This window comes from Thalassophryne amazonica, chromosome 14 (assembly GCF_902500255.1).
Source record: "Thalassophryne amazonica chromosome 14, fThaAma1.1, whole genome shotgun sequence".
In the NCBI taxonomy this organism is placed as follows: domain Eukaryota; kingdom Metazoa; phylum Chordata; class Actinopteri; order Batrachoidiformes; family Batrachoididae; genus Thalassophryne; species Thalassophryne amazonica.
In genome coordinates, this window is record NC_047116.1 from 8,785,371 (window position 1) to 8,810,723 (window position 25,353).

At 43.0% G+C, this 25,353-nt stretch overlaps 1 protein-coding gene across 1 annotated transcript in view; it reads left to right on the forward strand.

The window, feature by feature from the left end:
• Nucleotides 1-25,353, forward strand: part of sucla2 (succinate-CoA ligase ADP-forming subunit beta) — a 71,889-nt gene that overhangs the window by 7,712 nt on the left and 38,824 nt on the right. The window contains exons 2-5 of the mRNA XM_034186948.1: nt 3,332-3,528; nt 5,892-5,991; nt 9,999-10,161; nt 16,638-16,766. Coding sequence (XP_034042839.1) covers nt 3,366-3,528; nt 5,892-5,991; nt 9,999-10,161; nt 16,638-16,766 — 555 coding nt within the window. The 5' untranslated portion in view covers nt 3,332-3,365. The remainder of the gene's footprint in view (nt 1-3,331; nt 3,529-5,891; nt 5,992-9,998; nt 10,162-16,637; nt 16,767-25,353) is intronic.

Consider the following 25,353-nt stretch of genomic DNA (forward strand, 5'->3'; position numbering starts at 1 on the left):
AATTCGGGACTTGGCGGCTCCAGTATTCACCAGGTTCGGTGGCGGCGGAAATCGTGTGGTTCCGGCTCTTCTCAGGACAGACGTCTTCTATCCTCGAGCCTGCCCACACGTCACCTTTGTGGATTGACTGTTATCAGATTCTGAGATTGTCTGTATATTCGTTGTGCACCTTCACAACATTAAATTGTTACTTTTTGGCTCATCTATTGACCGTTCATTTGCGCCCCCTGTTTTGGGTCCGTGTCACTACACTTTCACAACACATGCCTGAAAACCTACAATTTGACACCAATATCACACAAATAAGTAATGATGTTTTTGTGAGAAAAAATGATTTTAGGGTCAATTTGATGGTCATCTTGGAATTCTCTAATGCTGAAAACAGATCTATTGTGATCGGAGCATTTCTATGCAAAAAGTAATTTTCCATACGTCATTTTGGTAGCAACCTTGGAAAATGGCCACCGCTATGGATTTTAAAGTTGCCAATGACCAGATTGGAACAACGACCACGGGAATCATCATGCCAAATTTGGTGCTTGTATGAACTTTTGCATTGCTTTGTTGTAAAACTGATGTTATCTGATCAACTAAATACAAAATCCTGCAATAGAGAACTTGAATTGGAGTGCTGCCCTTTTCCTTTTTTCTGGCAATCACTGAGGAATCAAAAAAAAAAAAAATTTTTCTTGGCTGTCCAGCGCTTCAAAATTAACTGTATTATTGGGGTGCCATTTGCTTGACAAAGGCAGATATTTCCTACATGGTTTAAAAGTAGTTTGCCTGAAATAAAACAAGTTGAAACCTGTTTAAAACACCCAGGAAAAAGGCTTAAAAGCAGTTTTAAACATCTCTTGTAAAGTAGAAGAGGAACCGGGCTTATAATGATACTAGTGCATATCAGTCTGCGCTTTTTCTTTTAATACCTATGGTAATTGAAGTCTCCCTTTTTATATACAGTGCATCCAGAAAGTATTCACAGCTCCACTTTTTCCACATTTTTTTATGTTACAGCCTTATTCCAAAATGGATGAAATTAATTTTTTTCCTCAAAATTCTGCACACAATACCCCATAATAACAATGTGGAGAAAAATGTATTTATTTTAAAGATTTCTTGCAAATTTATTAAAAATAAAAACCTCAGAAATGAAATGTATATTAGTATTCACAGCCTTTGCCATGAAGCTCAAAATTGAGCTCACATGCATCCTGTTTCCACTGATCATCCCTGAGATGTTTCTGCAGTGTTACTGGAGTCTTGTGAAATTTCAGTCAGTGTCTGGCTATGTGGTTTAAAGTTTCACATCATTAATCTGCTTTCTTCTGTTGGTTGTTGTCGATTTTATTCTGCTGACTGAACATGAATCCCTCTTTAGTATATTCTTCACTTCTGCAACATGATGTCAAATTTGTAAATACTAAAGTGTTCTTTAATGTATTTCTGTGCACTTCTTGGACTGGTGCATTACAGTGTGTGTCAGCCGGGACCTGACATAGAACCGAACCACTCCTTACCTACAACACTCTGTCCATGTGTGGTTCCACAGAGTGAAATCACCCACAAAAGACACTTCAGCACTAATCTATGCTCTGAAAATTCATTTTAATTCTACATTTACAGACATTGCCAACAGGCAAATATGTGGATGTTGACATTGTGAGTGCAGATTTTTTATTTTTTTTGCATCAGGTGTTGAAACTGAAGTTTGTTTGTGGCTTAACATTCTGTCAGTTTTCCTGATAAATAAATATGCTCAACACATAAATGCAACATTTTCATTTTCCCACCCATTATTTATGAGTTGAAATTAAAGAATTGAGATTTAAAGCTAAATCGATCGGCAAAGCTCTCGATTTACCGATCGATCTACGTTCCGATCCTCACCTATGGTCATGAGATTTGGCTCATGACCGAAAGAGTACAAGCGGCCGAGATGAGTTTCCTCCGCAAGGTGGCTGGGCGCTCCCTTAGAGATAGGGTGAGGAGCTCGGTCACTCGGGAGGAGCTCGGAGTCGAGCTGCTGCTCCTCCACGTCGAAAGGAGTCAGTTGAGGTGGCCCGGGCATCTTTTCTGGATGCCCCCTGGACGCCTCGCTGGAGAGGTGTTCCGGGCACATCCCACTGGGAGGAGGCCCCGGGGAAGACACCAGGACACACTGGAGGGACTACAATCTCTCGGCTGGCTTGGGAACGCCTTGGGGTTCCCCCGGAGGAGCTGGGGGAGGGTGTGTGGGATCGGGAGGTCTGGGCGGCTTTGCTTGAGCTGCTGCCCCCGCGACCCGACTCCGGAATAAAGCGGAAGAAATGGATGGAGGGATGGATGGATTTATTTATTTATTTATTTTTATTTATTGAATAATTCTGCTTTTTCACAGGCCAAACAAATATGCAATAAAATTTATTCAAAGGGCAGGAAACTAAAATAACAGGTAATAATTTAAGAAGACATTTATTGTTAGTTTAAAAAATACAGTTGAAATAGGAAAAAGTTGATTAAAGTTTCCTCATTAAATTGAAAATTCACGGAGCCACTGATGGGTGAAAACAGGTTCCTAATATGTCTAGAAAACCATCACACCTAGGCTAAACAAAACAAAACGTTTTCTTTTTCTAGTTCTTTTTGTTGTTGTTAAATTATGGTTACAATAACTTACCAGCCTTTACCATAGTGACAGAAGTAGACCCAGGTATAAGTACAATTCGGAGTCAAAGTTGGCACCAAATTTAAACAGATTTTTGGAATCTGGGCCTTGAATGAGTTGAAAGTCTGGGCAGATCTGAAATCATATGAGAGCTGATCAGAATTTGATCTTTTATTATTGTTCTTCTTATTATTTTATTGACCAAATTGTGGGATTAAAACAAAATACTTATTTTTCCCAAATTCTGTTTACAAATTTGTTAAAATATGTGTTATTGAGCACGTCGCCTTTGCTGAGATGGTCCATCCATCAGCTTGGTGTGAGATATCAATATACTGAATAAACAGTGTGATTTTTCCACAGGTGTGTTTTTTGTGGAGTGTAGAACTTACTTGGATATAACTCCACTGCTCACATAATCATAGAACTGCAGCGTTGCCGAGACCACTGCAGTTTTGTATGTGGCCTGTTGAGTTTGTGGTCGTATGTCTTTTGTTTTCCAGTCATAATTAGGCAGTTTTATAGTAGATGTTTGATCTTATCATTAGATATTCTTGAAGTTGATGAATCTGCACTCTGCTGAGACAGAGTATGTGTAAGAGCTGCAGGTTTTCTTTCAGCTGTTCACCCTCAGCCAGTTAATGAGTATTTGTGTGATGGTTAAACTTGCTCTGTCTCCACTTGCAGGTCCTTGGAGCAGCCTCTGGGCTTTTCGGAGGTCATGGTTTCCCCATCACAGCTGCCTTGCCTGCAGCAGCAGCAGAGGAACCTCTCCCTGCACGAATACATGAGCATCGGCCTGCTGAAGGATGCTGGCATCTCTGTGCCAGTCGGCTTTGTGGCCAGCTCCTCCGACGAGGCCTATGCTGTGGCCAAGCAGATCGGTAAGTCCTGGTGAGCATCAAGACCCTGGAGGAGGGAAACGGCACAAGGAATGAATGAATGAATTTTATTCGGCACACATACACAGACCATACTTAACAAAAAATCTCTTGTAAAACCAAAAACTCAGTTAACCTAATTCTTCACGGATGAATCCCGGTTCACACTGTTCAGGGCAGATGGCAGACAGCGTGTGTGGCGTCGTGTGGGTGAGCGGTTTTTCTGATGTCAATGTTGTGGATTCGAGTGGCCCATGGTGGCGGTTGGGGTTATGGTATGGGGCAGGCGTTCTGTTATGGACGAAGAACACAGGTGCATTTTATTGATGGCATTTTGAATGCACAGAGATACCGTGACGAGATCCGGAGGCCATTATTGTGCCATACATCCAAGAACATCACCTCATGTTGCAGCAGATAATGCACGGCCCCATGTTTGCCAGTTTGTACACAATTCTTGGAAGCGGAAAATGTCCCAGTTCTTGCATGGCCGGCATACTCACCGGACATGTCACCCATGAGCATGTTTGGGATGCTCTGGACCGCGGTATACAACAGCGTGTACCAGTTCCTGCCAATATCCAGCAACGTCGCACAGCCGTTGAAGAGGAGTGGACAACATCCACAGGCCACAACTGACAACCTGATCAACATCTATGCGAAGGAGATGTGTTGCACTGCATGAGGTAAATGGTGGTCACACCAGATCTGACTGGTATCCCCCCCAATAAAACAAAACTGCACCTTTCAGAGTGGCCTTTTATTGTGGGCAGTCTAAGGCACACCTGTGCACTAATCATGGTGTCTAATCAGCATCTTGGTATGGCACACCTGTGAGGTGGGATGGATTAATCTCAGCAAAGGAGAAGTGCTCACTATCACAGATTTAGACTGGTTTGTGAACAATATTTGAGGGAATGGTGATATTGTGTATGTGGAAAAAGTTTTAGATCTTTGAGTTCATCTCATACAAAAGGGGAGCAAAACCAAAAGTGTTGCATTTATATTTTTGTTGAGTGTGTGTGTGTGTGTGTATATATATATATATCTCCATGACCACTCCGGGGTTCCGTGATTTGTTTCTTTCTTTCTTGGGAACCTTAGCATCATGTGTTGTTGGGTACTTGGTAAAGGATCTCAGTTTTGCTTCTGGAATTCAAATGAGCTAAAGTTTGTGTGTAATGCGGTTACTTTTGTTTTATGTGAAGAATGACTTTGATTATCTCTAAAAATGGAGGAATTTGGGACATAGTTGATACCTTTTGGAGTGCCTGCAGAAAAGCGTCTTGTTTTTGGAATTTTACCTCAGGGAATTCCCAATGAGGGATAAGAGACTGAAGAAGGTGCATGAATGAGGTGAAAAAAAGCATTAGCTACGACCAAGAACAAGCACTTTTGATTTTGCCTCTACTTCAGAATGTTTCCCTAAATGACCGAGACTCGTCACAAGGCGTCTTTGATTTCTTTAACACTATGTGGCTGTTCACTCCAAGGATGTGAATATCAATCAGGTCATTCTCTGACATCTCATGACCTTTGACCCCAGAGCACAGGTTTTAAATAGCTGAAGCTGAGATGTTTCTGTGTGGTGGCGAATGCGTGTACACAAATGCTTCGTCTAAACATAGTCTTCTGCTTCATTGGCATCAGGTGACATCTTTCCATCACAGCACAAACTCTCACTGTTGAAATCAACACAAGTCTGGCTTTTTTTTTTGTAATTATGAACTGAGTGACTTTGTGTCCTCAGGCTTTCTCCGGTTCTGCCTCTTGTGTAACATCGCTGTCGCAGTGCAACAAACGTGAGCGTGAACACAAACTGCTTGTTATTTCTGCCAGGCAGATGTGATGCGGTTTCTTCCATCAGGTCTGTCTCCTGACACTCTGAAACACTAATGTTGAACATAAAACGCAGTGGGCTCATATGTGACTCCTGTTGTCAGGCAGATATCCAGCAGTGCCTGCTCGTGCTCTAGTCCCCTGAATAAAAGCTTTTGTTGAAACAGGAGTTTTTCTGGATTATTTTGATTATTTGAGGTTGCAACTGTGCAACCTTCATGGCGAGTATAAAACCACATCCAGTTTTTATTTTAGTCTGTGTCTTGTCATGCTTTGTCCACGTATAAACATATCGTTTGTGTTCAGTTTTTCATCTAGCTCTTGATTGGCTGAGCACACCTGACTTGGCTATTCAGGTTAAATGTCAAACAGGTGGGAAATGGGAAAACACAGTTTACTTAAGATCCTAGGGACTGAGAGGTGCGGGTGTCTAGGGCGGTTTGTGGAACAGTAGACCCGTTGTGGTTGAAAATCAGCTCCTGTTTGTGTGAGTGTGAAACACTCACTGCGCTGATTGTGTGTGTCAGGTTCAAAGGATCTGGTGGTGAAAGCTCAAGTGCTGGCTGGTGGGAGAGGAAAGGGAACGTTTGAGGGCGGCCTGAAAGGAGGCGTTAAGATCGTCTACTCGTAAGTAAACAAACAAACAAACAAACACTCAACATTCTCGATCACTCAGTCACGGGTTCCATTACTGGAGCAAATAATAATGGAGTTGATATTAAACTGTGTACTAAAACTGATGATTGAGACAATAATTCACTTAAAGCTGCAGTGTGACGGATTTGGTGTTTTTTTTTTGTTGTTTTTTTTTTTTTTTTAGCAGAAATTCATAATGATCTGTTCATTGGTGTGTAATTAATAGTAATAGGGAAATTAAATATATACTAGCACATTACCCATTGAGATCCATTGGGTCTAGATAAAATAGGTACCTGACAATTTTCAAGGGATGTAATAAATTATGCAAAGTTTCTATAATGATTTGGAATGGTGTTTGAGTCCAGAATATAATTAGAACCATCCATTGTTCACTGTTACATAATATCCGGAATTTCGCCAAAAATATTAGTCCTATCAATTTTCCATTTTCGCAGTGTTCCATCTTTGACCCAAAATGCATAGGCATACCTAACGGCAAAGGTCACCTCTCCCCAGCGTGTCTGTGATTGAAGCCATACACACGTACGCACGCATACAGAGGCACCAAACACCTCCGTTGGAAGCATTACAGGACAAGTTTGAACATGCCCAGCTGTTAAACAATTTCTCAGATACTCACTCGACTGAAAGCCATCGAAAACCGGCCTGAATCTTACGAATGGTTATCAACACAGAGGTGTTTTGCTGTGGCGCTGCGCGATGAGCGGCTGGGTGCCGACACGCGAATCTGTCCGCACGTCTTTCATTACAAAATCTCCTTTAACAGTGGAATGTCCGGATAAACTGCTGATCCCGAGCTCTTCTGAAACTTCTCTGTTCTCTCACGATGTCCTGGGTCAACAGAGGCTTAAATTTGGCAGTTTTCAGCTTGAAACAGGCTGACGACGGCGGCTCGGGGTGCAGCGCGCCGTCCGGCTCTGTGGGCAGTCCTTAAAGCGACAGTAACACTCCATAATCTCTCATCAGCCGTTAAAATTTTCACCGAAAACCGTCTGAATTTCTCGAATGGTGTCCACCTGGATGTGTCTCACAGTTTCTGAAAAAATTTTGATCATGCAAAGCGCCAGTCTCTCAGGAAGAAGTCAGACAAAGGAATTCCGACGAGGGGGGTGGACCAGTGCTCACTCAAAGCCTGCCCACAGGCGAATGACGCAACCGACAGGCGTGAAAAAACTCACGCATGCGCACGAGGGTTCAAGCTTGTCTGACGTAATCGCACGTGATTCAAATCCATATAGTTTTTAAAAAAAATAAAAAGGTTGGTTTCTTTTCTAATAGACCTCGTATATATAATATATATATGATGCATGATGTAATTCATACAGTTAACCTACAGTCACATTAGCTGTGCCTGACAGAGGCAAAGCAGCAGCTTGCTGTTCATCTTCTATCATAATGGCCATTTTGCAGCAACAAGAGGCAATTTTCGCTATGCCGCCGGCTTGGCGGTACCATAATAGATGTGAAGTCTATTTTATGCAAATGATGAGTAACCCATCATGGTGACTGCCAATCAGAGTGAAAAGGCAGCGTGATGTCAGTCGGTTGCTCGCGTGAACAAAATTAATCAAGATGGAGGGAAAACGCTCTGAATCAGCTGTGTTTCTAATGTGTTTGGTGTCTAATGTGTTTGGCATTTTTGTCATATTTTACAAAAGTTAATGAGAAATAAACACTTATAAATGTCAAAAAGGCTGTTTTTGTGATCAGATAACACCTCAGAAGTGAGTTACAAGACATCTTACAGATAGATGCTAACTAGTGATACAGGAACATCACCGTGAAAGCACGAAGGGAAAAGCTCATAGTGACGATGTCGGGTTTTTACATCCTTTATAATCTGTCATTAATCATTGTGCACATTAATGCCAAGTAACAACGAGCTGGCCACGCCCCGGGATCGCCCATCAAATGACAAAGGCCAACTGCTTATCACCCTCATTTGTAACTCATGTGACTGTAGGGAAGCTTGAATCTTCGACTGGACTGGGCTGCTTGACGTGAGGACGTTTCGCTTCAAATCACGGAAGCTTCCTCAGCTAAAATTCTTGCTCTGGTAGTCTGACTTCTGTCTTGACTCTTGTAGAGAAGAATAAACCAGAAGCCAACAAAAGCTGGAGTTTTTAACCTAACCAGACCCCTCCTACTGAGAGGCCGACTGTCGACTTACAGATAGATGCTAACTAGTGATACAGGAACATCACTGTGAAAGCACGAAGGGAAAAGCTCATAGTGACGATGTCAGGTTTTTACATCCTTTATAATCTGTCATTAATCATTGTGCACATTAATGCCAAGTAACAACGAGCTAGTAAGTCGACAATCTCGGTAGGTGGGGTCTCGTTAGGTTAAAAACTCCAGCTTTTGTTGGCTTCTGGTTTATTCTTCTCTACAAGAGTCAAGACAGAAGTCAGACTACCAGAGCAAGAATTTTAGCTGAGGAAGCTTCTGTGATTTGAAGCGAACGTCCTCACGTCAAGCAACCCAGTCCAGTCGAAGATTCAAGCTTCTCTACTATGGAAACCACCTGGACAACTGAGAGCCTACACAGAAACGTGACTGTAGGGTTAGACACAATCCAACCACTAGGAGCACCGGGCAGCGGCAGTCTGACACCTACAGAACAGCTCAAGAGCTACAGATGCTGCCTTGGTCAAGACCAAAGAAAGGAGTGGACCCATGTTGTGAAATAGAGGATTATATATATTGTTTATCAGAAGGAAAGGCGGGTGAGCATGAATCCACATCTGCAAAGAAGCAAAAACACAGGAAGGGAAACAAAACCTTGACGAAATCGTGCAGCCTGCAACCTCACCACCAAATGGCAGTAAATCCTACACACTGTAGCTTTAATGCATTATTGAATTACACTTGCTACTGGATGTTTTGTGTTTTGTTTTTTGTTTTTTCCACTTCCAGTAAAACATGTGTACCCTTCGCTTAAAGAACTCTGACTGACATAAACTGAATATTTCAGAATGTCGTTGCTGCCGGCTGTTTGCATTAGCTTTAATTGGCACAGGTGACTGCTGGCTGTCACAAAATGTAAAATGCCACCTACTTACAAAATGTCATCCACATGGCAGCAACAAGCTGCAGTGCAGCTGAGACAGCAGGGACACAGATGTGGAAATAGTCTCCAGGCTGTATTTTCCAAAAAGAAAAATCACATTTAAGCCTTTTAAAAGAGGAAGAAAATGAGGCTGCTTCACCTCTTCACTCTAGAACTGACTAAAATACATATCTGCAAAGAGAAATCAGACAGATTCAGGTTTGTAGGTTTAATGAGCAGGTTTCTATTGGAAATTGTCTTTTCAGTCGTCGCCCCCCCCCCCCAAAAAAAAAACCTTTTTTTTTTATATTGATGTTGTATTTTTAGTAAGCAGCTTCCCTGTTGTCCCATTTACTGCTTTTTCATATTTGCTGTTACCATTTTATAACATAATATTAATAATAATTTATTATGCTTTTAACATGTTAATATATTTTGTAGTATTCAGTCCCACAAGTTGCATAGTGCAACTTTTTTCTAGTGCACCATCAGTTACAGCTTCATTGCAGAGTGGCACAGAGAAAAGATTTTCAAACAAGAAAGCACATCAGATCTAGGCTCAGGTGAAATATAGCTGAGCTATATAGCTACTGTTTTCTCTCCACCAGGAAGCTGTGAGTGGCCAAAAGTTGCACTTTGTCCGTTCTCTCCACTCTCGCTTTAACACAAGCTGATAACTCTTCAGAGTTGTCACAGGCATCTTGGTGGCTTCCCTCACTAGTCTCCTTCTTGTACAGTCACTCAGTTTTTGAGAACTACCTCCTTCAGACAGATTTACCACACAGAAGTATGCTGTTTGTATTTTTAAAGACTGATGTGACTTGACTAAAGAAAACTGTCTGGGCTCTTTTTTTTTAATGTCATGAACACACACACACACAGAGTGTTTTAATAGCAGTGTATGTATATTGTCCTCTGTCAGGCCAGAGGAGGCCCGTGACATCTCCTCTCAGATGATCGGTCGGAAACTGTACACCAAACAGACGGGGGAGGCGGGCCGTATCTGCAACCAGGTGTTCATCTGTGAGCGCAGGTACCCCCGCAGAGAGTACTACTTTGCCATCGCCATGGAAAGATCCTACCAGGTGAAAGAATGACTACAAAATAAGCTGATGTTATCATATTGTTCACTGTTTTGAAATGGTTCTCAGGTTAGTTCGAGCCTAAGAACATGTGCTGGTATCACATAAGAACACCACTGTCCATTCCCACGTGATATTTACTACGGTGCATCCAGAAAGTATTCACAACGTTTTGCTTTTTCCCACTTTATTTATGTTACAGCCTTAGTCCAGAATGGATGAAATTCATTTATTTTAATCAAAATTCTACACACAATACCCTATAATGACAATGTAACAAAAGTGTTGTTAGATTTTTGCAAATTTATAAAAAAAGAAGAAGAAAAAAAAGAAATCACATGTACATCAGTATCCACAGTCTTTGCCATGAAGCTCAAAATTGAGCTCAGGTGCATCCTGTTTCCATTCTACATCTTAACTGGAGCCCACCTGGGGTAAATTCAGTTGATTGGACATGATTTGGAAAGGCACACACCTCTCTACATATAAGGTCCCACAGTTGACAGTCAAAGCACAAACCAAGCATGAAATCAGAGGAATTGTCTGTAGACCTCAGAGTCAGGATTATCTGAAGGCACAAATCTGGGGAAGGATACAGAAACATTTATGCTGCTTTGAAAGTCCCAGTGAGCACAGTGACCTCCATCATCTGTAAATGGAAGAAGGTCAGATCCACAGCATCATGTCGGGATGTTTTTCAACAGCTGGAACTGGGAGACTAGTCAGGATTGAGGGAAAGATGAATGCAGCAATGTACAGAGACATCCTGGATGAAAACCTGCTCCAGAGCGCTCTTCACCTCAGACTGGAGCGACGGTTCGTCTTTCAGTGGGACAGTGACCTTAAGCACACAGCCAAGATATCAAAGGAGTGGCTTCAGGACAACTCTGTGAATGTTCTAGATTGGCCCAGACAGAGCCCGGATCTGAATCTCTGGAGAGATCTGAAAATGTCTGTGCACCTACGCTCCCCATCCAACCTGTTGGAGTTTGAGAGGTGCTGCAAAGAGGAATGGGCAAAACTGCCCAAACATAGGTGCACCAAGCTTGTGGCATCATATTCAAGAAGACTTGCGGCTTGGTGCATCAACAAAGTACTGAACAAAGTGTGTGAATACTTATGTAACGTGTGATTTAATAGTTTTTTATTTTTAATAAATTTGCATAAATAAAAAAAAAACTTTTTTTCATGTTGTCTTTATGGAGTGTTATGAGTAGACTTTTGAGGGGAAAAAAATAATTTACTCCATTTTGGAATAAGGCATAAAATGTGGAAAAAGTGAAGCGCTGTGAATACTTTCCAGATGCAGCGTAGATGATATCACAATAAGTAATCACACATTTGACACAAAGTCATTCCAGCAGCACGCAAGGCTTCTCACACATAGATGCAGTCAGTGGTGGGCACAGTTCCGACAATCCGATTAACAGATATTTATCGACGATAATGTTTTCATTATCGGATTATCTTTTTAGATAACTTTAAAAACCATTAACGGATTAATTATCTTCCAATACATTTTTGTCCAATAACTTTTAGACTGATAACATAGTAAACAAAGATGAACAGTGACAAACATTTTTAAAATTTAAAATCGGTTGAGCACCTACCTGTTAAAAGTTTCCTAACATATGTGTAGTTCTACCCTCTGCAAACAGAAGAGAGCTGTTTTTGAAGAAACCACTCTATCCTCTGCAGGCAAAAGAGAACTGGTCTCACAAAAAAAAAAATCATTTCCTTTAACACCATACTGATATGCTGGCAATATCACCCAAGTCATCCAGAGGCATACATTTTTAACTTATGGTTCAAATTTTAACCAAACTAATTTTGGACAAGTTATTTAAAATTACTGTCATGTCTGACGTTTTATAAAGTGAAAATATCAGATATATGTTTTAGTTTTAAAGTAATGTGCTAATTTTAAGGTTTTAGTGAGCACATGCTGTGCCCAGCAGTGCATTATGGGTAATAGGGTAATCTCAGTACGTTCACAACAAGACAAATGCATTTCAGACACTCTGTTCAGGCTCTACGGACAACAGCATTAAACTCTAGTGCCTAAAACTCTCGTGAATATATTATCTGGGTTTATAGACATTATTGTATTTGTGTTTGTTAAATTCCACGCATCTTAAATGTAGCAGACACGGATTATCTGGGATTTTGTTTTGGCAAGTTTTTCAGGCCTCTACTGCCATTTACTGGCCAGTAGTGTTCATGGCAGTATTCGCCCTAAGTACTAAGCGTCTGGGCACCAGTAGATGGCAGTGTTCTATTTATTTTGACCCCGGTTATATCAGATGGTTGTCAAATCAACTTTTTGGCTTTGCAAATGGCTTTTTTTTTTTTTTTTTTTTTTACAAATTAAGTTTAAAAACAAAACAAAACAACAACAACAAAAAAAACATTACAAGACAGCTCTGCAGTGTTTGCACATGCACAGTGCGAGCGGTTGGACGCTTATAGCTCTTCAGCAGCTGGATACAGAATAATATCAAACAGGTTTGATTTTCATTCGACCATACGATCGGCGATCAGGAGGTGGTCGTGAGATGTTGAATGCAGCTTGTTACTCCATGTACACTACGCGATGCAAGACGTGCGATTAACCTGAAACTCTGTCCAAAAAATTCTTGCACGAATGAAAAATCATCTGCAAAAGGGCCAAAACTCGCACAGTGTAAAGCTAACATTTATGTGTCAAGACAAAGTACACGTTTTACAACATCATAAAGTGTGACCATGGCACTAATAAAACATGCGCACATTCTCTCCACATGCAAAACATTTTGCGATGACACTTCCAGGGCTCCATAAAAATGCCTGTTTTTACAAATAAAAAATGGAATATTTTACAAAAGCACATTTATCTGTAAACACCAACACACGTCACATTAACGTGTTGGTTTACATAATGAATTACTGAACAAATCAGTGTTTAGCAGAAGCACTTTTACCCAGAATCCTTTGCAATTTGTCTGTGTTTGTTAAAAACTTCAGAATTAGTGCATTATTCAACATTAAAAGATATGTTATATTTTTACTTTGTACAAATGACAGAATTGACATTAATGGAGTTATTCTGTCGATATTAATGTTATTTGTAAATCAAAACCATAAGTCAGCATGACTTTATTTTCCAAGAACCGGAACGTTGTGATTGGCAGAGTACTAGCTTTATGGCTGCTCTCAGGGTGCCTCTGTGCTGGAAGCTGTGCAGTAAACAAGAGCTGCCAGCAGGGGCAGGATGTTCAAAGACAAAAGTGCGGTCTCATTGTTTGGGTCTGTTGTCACTTTAAGTATTACTAGAAGCTATTGTGGTGTTAAAACTCAAATACAGTTTATTAGTAGTTGCAAAGGTACCAGAGACAATATTGGAATTTATCTGTTATCGGTTATCTGTAATTTCCTATACATTTTTGGGTGGTTTATTGTTTTATCTTTATCAAAGATAACTTTTCAGTTATCTGATTATCTGTTATTGAAGTTAATTTTTTTGGTTATCTGTGCCCACCACTGGATGCAGTACTGAAGATGTAAAGTTGTCAGTTTACATCATCAGTTTCAGTCCAATTCTCACAAACATACACAGTAAGACTGGTCGATCCAGAACCCTGGACTTTGTACAGTCCTCCCAGACATCGCTTGTCTTCATTGGCCGAGCTTTCAAACACATGAACGCCACTGCCAAGATAAGTGAATCTCTCAACAAGCGACAGTTTGACCACATACAGGTACACGTCTGGTGTACAATTTCAGGAAGTCATAAAATGTCAGTGTCTCAGTCTTGATCCACAAGATGTGCAAATGCCAGAATCCCACTCCTCAGTCAGCTTCTCAAATGCTAGATCATCTGCAAAGTCGAGGTCATGGAAAGTTTTCTCACTACATGACCCTCATACCCAAAACCCCGTCAAGCACTGAACAGAGCAGAACCCGGAACACATCCTTGATGAATGCCAGAATTCTATCAGAAGAAGTCAGAAGCTCTGCTGTGGTGACATGAACAAAACGGAACAAAAGCACAACATCAGACTGATAGAAAATTCAGTCCGGTCTGTTTTTGTGTAGCACAATTAGTGTGAGTTTATTTTATTTGGACATGTTGGTGTTAATGCCAGAGATTAAATTTATCATTAACAGCTGTTTTTTTTCTTTTCTTTTTTTGCCTTATGCTCATTTAATCCTTATTTTCCCTCCTACCTCCACCGAGGAGCTGATATTTTTTTACTTTTTTTTTTTTTTTTGGTCTGGCTGGTTGGAGGATTACACAACACTTTTTTGTGAAACTTGGTAGAGGACGGGGCAAGGGCCAGTTAAAAATCCATTAAATTTAGTAGTGGATCTGGATAAAGATTTTGATTTTCATTATTGTTGTAAGGTTGAGTGCTCTGCGGTATTTTCAGGACTGTCTCAAAAACATCAGATTTTTTGTGAAACGTGCTTGGTCCGGGCCGTGCCCCAGTTGAGGGCCGGTCAACTAGATCAGGTTGAATAGATCTTTGAATTTTGTCACTTATCATAGCATTGCAAGATTTTCACCCATTTCTCAGACAGCCGTGTGAACTGTGATATATATGATGGATTTGGGTGCTGTTTCTTTACTGGTTTCTTTACACATTTAAAGCACTCTCTCTGGTTTCTGAATGCACTTGGGATTGTTTGTGTATGAGCGTGAAAACCGTTCACTGATGGTAAAGTGGTGAGCAGGGAGTGAGGAGGATTAAATAAATCACTTAATAAGGTTTGAGCTCATAAGAAATCACCCGGCTTGTTGCTTCCACCTCTCTATATCTGTTTTCATCCCGACATCCACACACAGTTTCTACTGAAAAACCAGATCAATTTCTTCACATGAATGCACACAAATCACCAGGCTGCAGTTGCTGAATGAAGCCAGTAGATGGCAGTCCTAAAACCAATGCGGCACATTCCGACTTCAAAATCTTATGAGCATCTTTTTCTCGCTCAAGTCCTCTGTTTTTAAACAGAATTCGGTTGGCGTTTTATGGTGTTGGATTGTGTCTGTAACTGCTGATTTTCTGTTCCACCACAGCCAGGGAGCTTTGACACTGCTTCTGTCTGCAGACTTTGAGCTGTTGGTGTTATTGTGTCTGTGCAGGGCATCATTACATCTGTGTACTGCAGAACTTTGGCAGCAGTTACTGCCTTCAGTTTACAGTAAAGGCCAATGTGCTCTCTAGAAAGTTTGCATGCCTATTTTTGCTTTCTTTATCGATGTCAGGTGTGTTTTTCTGCTCACTGTTAGGTGATATATTTTTTTTTTCTAATTGGGAATTTTACCCAGTGTTGAGTGGATAAGTTGCCAGGTGATGGCTTCTTGTTATATTCCATTTCATTCACAGGATCAGCTAGAACCACTTCAAATATTGTGATATTTATTATTTACTTTACCCATGTGAAGCACCATGGGGAAACGAATGTTGTGATTGGACACTAAATAAATAAAGATAATTGTATTTTTTTTTTACTTTTGGAGACGATCAGACAAAAGTCAACAAAAATGTGTCAAGCACATTTTCTGCATCCCTAGTTGTAACAATGTCAGAACAGACATTCTGGAATGAGACTTTTTAAAAAATGGTTTAAGAATTAATCATCCAGGACCTAGAAATGGTTCCAGTTTCTTTAGTGCTAATAACTTTGAATTTTCTAGTTCTTGTAAAAGGTTGCTCATTTCTGTAATACTGTTTGTTAAATGTCTGATGTATTAAATAAAAATCCAGATACACATGTTAAAGAATAGTTTGCTTTTCTGGGCATTGAAGTCCCACTGAAGATTATAAACCCTGTCGTTGGACTGACTCTGGGGAAAGTTCCAATTGACTGCAAGGAAAGTCCTGCTGACAGCTGGGGCAGACTACAATCCAGCATCCTTTTCGGGGGTGTATAGGACCAACAGGCCAAGTATTATCTTGGGCTGTGTCTGGTGTGGTATCTCCCAAGCTCACCTTGTTTTGTTTCCCATTGGCTATGAACCTTGACGACTTAGTAGGGGGGTGCCCTGTGTGCCTGCACCCTGGTAACACATCAGGGCCCCAAGGGTGGTGCAGGGCTGCTCGAGTTGGTGGGTGAGCTAAGGTGGTACTATCATGGGTCCTACTGCACTGCAAGGTATATTTGAAGATGATGATTTATGAGACTATAATGGATAGACTTTCCTTATACGCTTGGGAGTTGTCAGGAAGGGCATCCAGCGCAAAAGACCAGGCAGATCCAGATTCACTGTGGTGACCCTGAGCAAAACAGTAGAATAGAAAAACAGGGTAAAAAGGCATAAGAATGTGTAAGACCGGGAAGTGCGAGTGTAGAGTCACATCGTTTTGTGATATTAATCTCAGGAGAATAATATTAGTAGAATAAAGTGGATCTAGATTGGCTGAACTCCAAAAGCACAATTCTGAAAATGACTTTTTTCAAATTACTCTGACACCTGCTCGTCTGGTTTCCTACAGGGTCCCATGCTGATTGGCAGTTCACAGGGGGGCGTGAACATCGAAGACGTGGCAGCAGAAAATCCAGACGCCATTGTGAAAGAGCCCATCGATATTATGGAGGGCATTAAGATGGAGCAGGCGGTGAAGGTACAGTCGATAGATTATTGGCGTCAACACAGAGCCGTGTGGTTTCCAGTGTAAAATGACAAAGACGGGAAGGACAGTGGGGCGCTGCAGGATTGTGTTCCTGCAGCACCGAGCAGCAAAATGTCACAACCGTAACAGGATTTAAGAGCTGCTTAAACACCGTGCACAGTTCCAGCTCCTAAATCAATGTGGAGAAACTTTTTGAAAGGTAGTTTGCAGACTTTACTTTCCTCACTGTTCTTACTTTTCACAACAAAAGCCATTTGTATCATTAATTTTTGTTAGGAAAATAGAGGGGTGTGTGCGTGTGTTTTAGTGCCCAATAATGGCTGTCAAATCCCCAGATCACCTCTCTCTTCACTTGATGTTTTTTGGGTAGTTTCACAAAATTAGAGTTTGCAAACTGAATGAGTAATGATCTTTTTCGTCTTTGATAATAATTTCTGTTTTTGTCATTTCAGTCTGATAGATGGGGTAAACAAAGCTAAACATTTATTGTCACCCTGTGAAGTCAAAACGTTATTTTCTGTGTGAGAGGATGATGGGAAATGACTAAGAGCGGAAATCATTTTATTTATACAGATTGCACAGCTGGATACACACACTTTGTTTCTGAGAAAAGATACAGAATGTTGTCTGAAAGAAGAGATGAAAAATCACAGGATTGTAAAAACAGGACAGCTGCTCGGTCAACAGTGATTTTGTTCAATAATTATTCATCGTATCAATCAGATTGTGTAATTTCATATATTGACAGATCTATCGACTATATTTTCCAGAGTTTTGTTTGTTGTTTTTTGATAGGTTTAGAGGTCCTGTGACTTGTACTGCAGTGGAATTTATACTGCATCCACATTGCTTTGTTTTAATTAAACAGTTGGATTCCCCTGGTCCGCACCAGTTCTAAGTCAGCTGCTAGGCGCCAGCCGAGGTGACCAGGTATTCACAGTGCTTCACATTTACACATTTTATATTACAACCCTATTCCAAAATGGAGTAAATTTATTTTTTTATCCCTCAAAATTTTATGCACAACACCCCATAATGACAACATGAAAAAAGTGTGTGTATATATATATATAGTTTGTAAATATTTTAAAATGTATTAAAAATAAAAACTCCGGTGACAGGTTAGACTAAGGGCAGTTCAGAAGCTCCCATGACCAGAAACAAAATCAAGGGCCAAGACGTCGCCCAGTATGGCGGAGCTGGGGCCTCACCCTGGAGCCAGGCCAGGGGTTGGGGCTCGCGCGGGAGCCTTAGCCCATGGGGCCTGGCTGGGCTCAGCCCGAAAGAGTGACGTGGGCCCGCCCTCCTGTGGGTTCACCACCTGCAGAGTGGACCATGGGGGTTGGGTGCAGAGAGGACTGGGTGGCGTTCGAGGGCGGGTGGCCCGGCGGCCCGGTCCACGCTCACCGCCCCTGGCTGTTGGGACGTGAAATGTCACCTCACTGGGGGGGAAGGAGCCTGAGCTTGTGCGGGAGGTTGAGAGATACCGACTAGAGATAGTCGGGCTCACCTCCACACACAGCTTGGGCTCTGGTACCCAACTCCTGGAGAGGGGCTGGACTCTCCACTTTTCTGGCGTTGCCCACGGGGAGAGGCGGAGAGCTGGGGTTGCATTGCTTATTGCTCCCCAGCTCAGTCGCCATGTGTTGGAGTTCATTCCGGTGAACGAGAGGGTCGCGTCCCTACGCCTTCGGGTCGGGGACAGGTCTCTCATTGTTGTCTCCACCTACGGGCCAAGCTGCAGTGCAAAGTACCCCACCTTCTTGGAGTCCCTGGGAGGGGTACTAGATAGCGCTCCAACTGGGGACTCCATTGTTCTCCTGGGGGATTTCAATGCCCACATGTGCGGCGACAGTGAAACCTGGAGGGGGGTGATCGGGAAGAACGGCCTCCCCGATCTGAACCCGAGTAGTGTTCAGTTGTTGGACTTCTGTGCTAGTCACAGTTTGTCCATCATGAACACCATGTTCGAGCACAAGGGTGTCCATAAGTGCACGTGGCACCAGGACACCCTGAGCCGAAGGTCGATGATCGACTTTTAGTCGTATCATCTGACCTTCGGCCACGTGTCTCAGACACTCGAGTGAAGAGAGGGGCTGAGCTGTCGACCAATCACCACCTGGTGGTGAGTTGGATCCGCTGGGAGGGGAGGAAGCCAGTCAGACCTGGCAGGCCCAAACATATCGTGAGGGTCTGCTGGGAATGACTGGCGGAACCCTCTGTCAGCGAGGTCTTCAACTCCCACCTCCGGGAAAGCTTCTCCCAGATCCTGGGGGAAGTTGGAGACATGGAGTCCGAATGGACCATATTCTCCACCTCCATTGTCGATAAGGCCACTCGTGGCTGTGGTCGCAAGGTCTCTGGTGCCTGTCGCGTCGGCAATCCCCGAACCCGGTGGTGGACGCCGGAAGTAAGGGATGCTGTCAAGCTGAAGAAGGAGTCCTACTTGTCTTTGTTGGTAGGTGGGACCCCGGAGGCAGCTGACAGGTACCGGCAGGCCAAGCATGCCGCAGCCCGTGTGGTCGCAGAGGCAAAAACTTGGGTCTGGGAGGAGTTCGGGGAGGCCATGGAGGAGGACTGTCGGTCGGCCTCGAAGAAATTCTGGCAAACGTCTACGGTCTACGGTGCGGGTGGGGAGCTGTTGACCCTGACTGGGGATGTTGTCAGGCGGTGGAAGGAATACTTTGAGGATCTCCTCAATCCCATCGTCACGTCTTCCGAAGAGGAAGCAGAGACTGGGGACTCAGAGGCAGACTCATCTATTACCCAGGCCGAAGTCACCAAGGTGGTTAGAAAGCTTCTCGGTGGCAAGGCTCCTGGGGTGGATGAAATCCGGCCTGAGTACCTTAAATCTCTGGATGTTGTGGAACTGTCTTGACTGACACGCCTCTGCAACATCGCGTGGTGGTTGGGGACAGTGCCTCTGAATTGGCAGACCGGAGTGGTGGTCCCTCTGTTTAAGAAGGGTGACCGGAGGGTGTGTTCCAACTACAGGGGGATCACACTCCTCAGCCTCCACGGTAAGGTCTATTCCAGAGTTCTGGAGAGGAGAATTCAACCGATAGTCGAACCTTGGATTCAGGAGGAGCAGTGTGGTTTTCGTCCTGGTCGTGGCACACTGGACCAGCTCTACACGCTCCATCGGGTGTTCGAGGGTTCATGGGAGTTCGGCCAACCAGTCCACATGTGCTTTGTGGATCTGGAGAAGGCGTTTGACCGTGTCCCTCGGGGCACCCTGTGGGGGGTGCTCCAGGAGTACGGGATTCGGGGTCCTTTGCTAAGGGCTATCCGGCCCCTGTACGACCGCAGCAGGAGCTTGGTTCGCATTGACGGTAGTAAGTCAAACCTGTTTCCAGTGCACGTTGGCCTCCGCCAGGGCTTCCCTTTGTCACCGGTTCTGTTCATTATCTTTATGGACAGAATTTCTAGGCGCAGCCAGGGAGGAGGCCCCGGGGAAGACCCAGGACACGCTGGAGGGACTACGTCTCTCGGCTGGCTTGGGAACGCCTTGGGGTTCCCCCGGAGGAGCTGGGGGAGGTGTGTGTGGATCGGAAGGTCTGGGCGGCTTTGCTTGAGCTGCTGCCCCCGCGACCAGTCTCCAGATAAAACGTAAGAAAATGGATGGATGGATGGATGGATGGATAAAAATAAAAACTATAAAATCACATGTACATAAGTATTCACACCTTTTGCTCAATACTTTATTGATGCACCTTTGGCAGCAATTACAGCCTCAAGTCTTCTTAACTATAATGCCACAAGCTTGTTGTACCTGTCTTTGGGCAGTTTTGCCCATTCCTCTTTGCAGCACCTCTCAAGCTCCATCAGGTTGGATGTGGAGCGTAGGTGCACAGCCATTTTCAGATCTCTCCAGAGATGTTCAATCGGATTCAGGTCTGGGCTCTGGCTGGGCCACTCAAGGACATTCACAGAGTTGTCCTGAAGCCACTCCTTTGATATCTTGGCTGTGTGCTTAGGGTCACTGTCCTGCTGAAAGATGAACCGTCACCCCAGTCTGAGGTGAAGAGCGCTCTGGAGCAGGTTTTCATCTAGGATGTCTCTGTACATTGCTGCATTCATCTGTCCCTCAATCCTGGCTAGTCTCCCTGCTGCTGAAAACCATCCCCACAGCATGATGCTGCCACCACCATGCTTCACTGTAGGGATGGTGCCTGGTTGGGTAGGGATGGAAACCTGACATTCACGCCAAAGAGGTCAGTTTTTGTCTCCTCAGACCAGAGAATTTTGTCCTCCTGTCTACACAGGGAAATGCTGGAGCTCTGACAGAGTGACCATCGGGTTCTTGGTCACCTCCCTGACTAAGACTCTTCTCCCTCGATCACTCAGTTTAGATGGGTGGCCAGCTCTAGGAAGAGTCCTGGTGGGTCTGACCTTCTTCCATTTATGGATGATGGAGGTCACTGTGCTCATTGGGACCTTCAAAACAGCAGAAATGTTTCTGTATCCTTCCCCAGATTTGTGCCTCAGCACAATCCTGTCTGAGGTCTACAAACAATTCCTCTGACTTCATGCTTGGTTTGTGCTCTGACATGCACTGACAACTGTGGGACCTTATATGTAGACAGGTGTGTGTCTTTCCAAATCCTGTCCAGTCAACTGAATTTACTCCAGGTGGACTCCAGTTAAGCTGTAGAAACATCTTAAAGATGATCAGTGGAAACAGGATGAACCTGAGCTCAATTTTGAGATTCATGGCAAAGGCTGTGAATACTTATGGACATGTGATTTTCTTTGAATTTTTGTTTTTAATAGGTTTGCACAAAACAACCCAACTTTTTCACATTGTCATTATGGGGTTTTGTGTGTAGAAGCTTGAAGACCCCCCCCCCCCCCCCAAGAATTTCATCCATTTTGGAATAAGACTGTAACATAACATAATGTGGAAAAAGTGAAGCACTGTGAATACTGGCTGGATGCACTGTATATATCAAAAGAAGAATACATTTAGAAATATTATTATTATTATTAATAAGTGTTATTAAATATTATTAAAAGTACAGTACAACAAAGCACAAAAATTCCAAATTAAAGAGCTGATTATAAAAGAAATGTAATGGACTCACATTTTTGTTATTACAGCGCTGTGGGTCAGTAATCTGTATTCTGTAACAGACATACAGTATGTTGTCCATCCCATATTAATTTTTTCCTTGCTTTTTTTAAAAAAAAAAAAAACAGGACATGCTGTAGAGTGTAAAAGTTCCTGTGCTGTTAAACTCGTCCCATGTGTGTAACACGGTGAGTTCCACATGCAGTGCGACGGGATGGATTGGTTGTCTGCCTAGGTGGTTGCCATCCAGAATCCAGGGAGGTTCTGTGGTTTTGTGGATGTGGCACCAGCACGTGCATCATGACTTGGCTTAATGGAAATAGTTCTTGTATTCAGTTTGGTCTGAGGATTCTCTAAATGTTTTAATGTTTGTTTCCTTCATTGTTGTAGCTGAGCGGAGCTGCTTTCGAAGCAGACAGAGATGAGCTGAATCTAATCCAACTTATTTCCAGTACAAGCAGACAGTGTTACTGATTACTAGTCAGGGGAACAATAGAGTTGCAGTCGATATTGGATGTATGCACAAATTGAACCTCATGAGTCGGTGAGACGTGAGACGTGACACGTTTGTTGTTCCTGTATTGAATTTGACACAGATTGCAGCTCGTAAATTACAGTTTAGAGTTTTTCTAAATTATTGTTACATTTTTGTGGTGTCGAAGGTCTCTTTTGTACGTCAGTGGTTTCTGTTTTTTCTCAGTGTGGTTCTGCAGCAGATCTGGGAAGTGGCTCCGGCTCTGATTATTGAATGTGATGGTTGTCATAGTGAAAGCAGAGGCTCAATATATTTGACGGAGACAAGACACGGTGATTGCAGGCCTCTCTAAGTAGATGCATCGATGTTCCCTCTGCTGAACATGTTTTATCCTAACAGACCACGTTTATGAAACAGCAGGTTGTTAATAAAAAGCAGCCGTACTTTGATTCCGCAGAGCAATTAAAGTAGTGAAGCTGCTTTTTCAACATTATTACGTCCGCCAAGGACATAATATGGATAGTATTAGGCCGTGGAAGGCTGTATGACATTTTGGAGGTGATCCAAATCCGAATTCTCGATCAAGATTTCACTTTATATAGGCTTTGAAGGATTACTTTAAAACTACTTCCCAGATTCTCACCAAATTTGGACCACAGATAGAAATTAGAGCATGGAAAACGCCATTAAATTTTTGAGGTGATCCGGATCCAGATTCTGCATCAAGGTTTCCCTTTATATAGGCTTTGAAGGATTACTTTAAAACTAATTCCCAGATTCCCACCAAATTTGCACCACAGATAGATATTAGAGCATGGAAGACTCCACTGAATTTTTGAGGTGATCCAGATTCAGATTGGCGGACGTCAGAAGTTTCTGAATGCTCTTGTTTCTGCATGTGGTGCCAATCGTATAAGTATATATACTGTGTTGGGGCTTTTTGCAACACCACACACCTGGGGGCACTTAGACAAATTTCACTGTCAGCTCGAAAGTGGTCATCTGCTGACTATTTTCGTGCTGACAGCACAAACAGCCACACCTTTTCTAAGTGTCCAGCAAGCGGTGTTGGATGTTCGTGTGTGTCACCTGGAATTTGGCCTATGCCTGCCGTGAGAGGGATTGAATGGGCTCTCACGGGTCACTCTGTCTTTTGGCCACTGTTGTGCGTGAATATTTGTAGCGACAGGTGTACGAGGTGTTAGAGGTGGCTCAGATTTTTCACGAATGGTATGCAATTCCTCCTTTGTGCACTAGTGAGCTTCAATCATGTTATGTGTGAAGGGGCCTTTTATGATGATTGTCCAATAATACTCTCTCGGCCTCTTTAATTCTGGTGTGTGGTTCTTTTTTTTTTTTATGGGGGGGGTGGTGTCAGCATTGATGTCAGTCTGTTTTTTTAATTTGTGCTGCCATCCTGACCTTGTAGGACAAACATTCACTGCATCAGTTATTCTCAATATATGAAGTCTCAGGAGTCAAATCATTAAGAAACCACACTCATAACAAAAGAAGAATCACAAGCTGTTATTAAAAATAATAAGTATAGAACACAATGCTAAAATACCCCCTCCACACATAGCCGACATCACGCAGAATGGCATCAGACTTATGAATCGGCGCACATCCGAAAAGTGTCGGATTTCAGTTACAAAATGTTCTGACAGCCCTCTGCAGAAGTCCACACAGTTGGTCAAAATCGGCCGGCGGCTCCAAGTGTGATGCACACATTCAAAACTCTCCGTGCATGGTCGAGATGGGATACCTATCCGACAGCAATCCATGTGCAGTCTGAGGACCGTCTAACCACAATTTATATATTCCAATAGTGGCAGAACAGGATCTGAAATGATTTGAGCACATACGAGAGAACCTCAAGATGGATCTGGTACCGCAAAGCCTGCCGGTATGACCTGCACGTGCCACTAATAATAATGTCATTGCACGCATCAGGCTTGGAGCTGGATGGATCTCACGCTGTAATAAATGTTCACCTTCTAACTCTGTACGAGATATAACATAGAATTTGTGCCGGGCCGTTACACCATTAATAAACATGAATCTCACCTCCAACAGCGGTCCAGGAGTGTTTCACAATGTGCATGTGGAAGTGTAGCCGGGACAGCCACCTGCAGTTATAATCCTCTCATCCAAAAGAACAAAATTAATTCCATGTGATAATCCAGCCATCGCAGTGCCCAGAATTGCGTTGTGCTCCTGAAGTGGGCAAACAGGAAAAAAGAAAGTTCCCTGGAAAGGCGCTCTGTCTGAAGCAGGGGACTGCATGGCCCAGTGCCAGCAAACTTTGAGTGAATCTGTCCAGTGGCAGGCTTGCGCTTAGTGGCCCATGCGTTGTTATGCATACACACACACACACACACACACACGGCTGAGTGATAATTGCAACCCCACGTGTGTGCGCGCAGCACAAACGCGCATGTGTTTTCCTCACATGCGCGTGAGGAAAACGGCGCTCCGGTCTGCCATCCAGACATTTGGTAGTTTGCAGCACCTTTTATGGCCAGCTGACAGCAGTCTGTGTCATCTACATATGCTCTGGATGCGATCTGACAGGTGTGGACGAGGCAGTCTGTCTGTGTTCCGACATTGCTGACCACGCCTCTTTTCCTTCCGACTGTGCCGGATTATGGCACTATTTGCCATGTAGGGCATGGCTCTGGCACATTCTTGCTATCTGTGATGGGGCTTTTTGCTGAGCACAGACGGACGGATGGACACAAAGTCTTCGCAGTATCCGATTGCTATATTTTGGCCTCAGGTATAAAGTACACTTCAATAATGCACAAAAATTGTAATTAAAGAGTTGATAATACAGAAAAAAGTATGCCTTATATTTGGGTTTTTCCTCCTCAATAGGCACTTTTTTAGTAGGTGTAACTTGTACTCCAGAAAATACAGTATTTCAGTTTCTGTTGTTCTGAAATGTTTTTCATTTTTAAATCTTTTGGAGCTCATCTCTTTTTTTTTATAACCAGCTTCTTTCACCTTTGTGCCACACATCGCTCTCATCA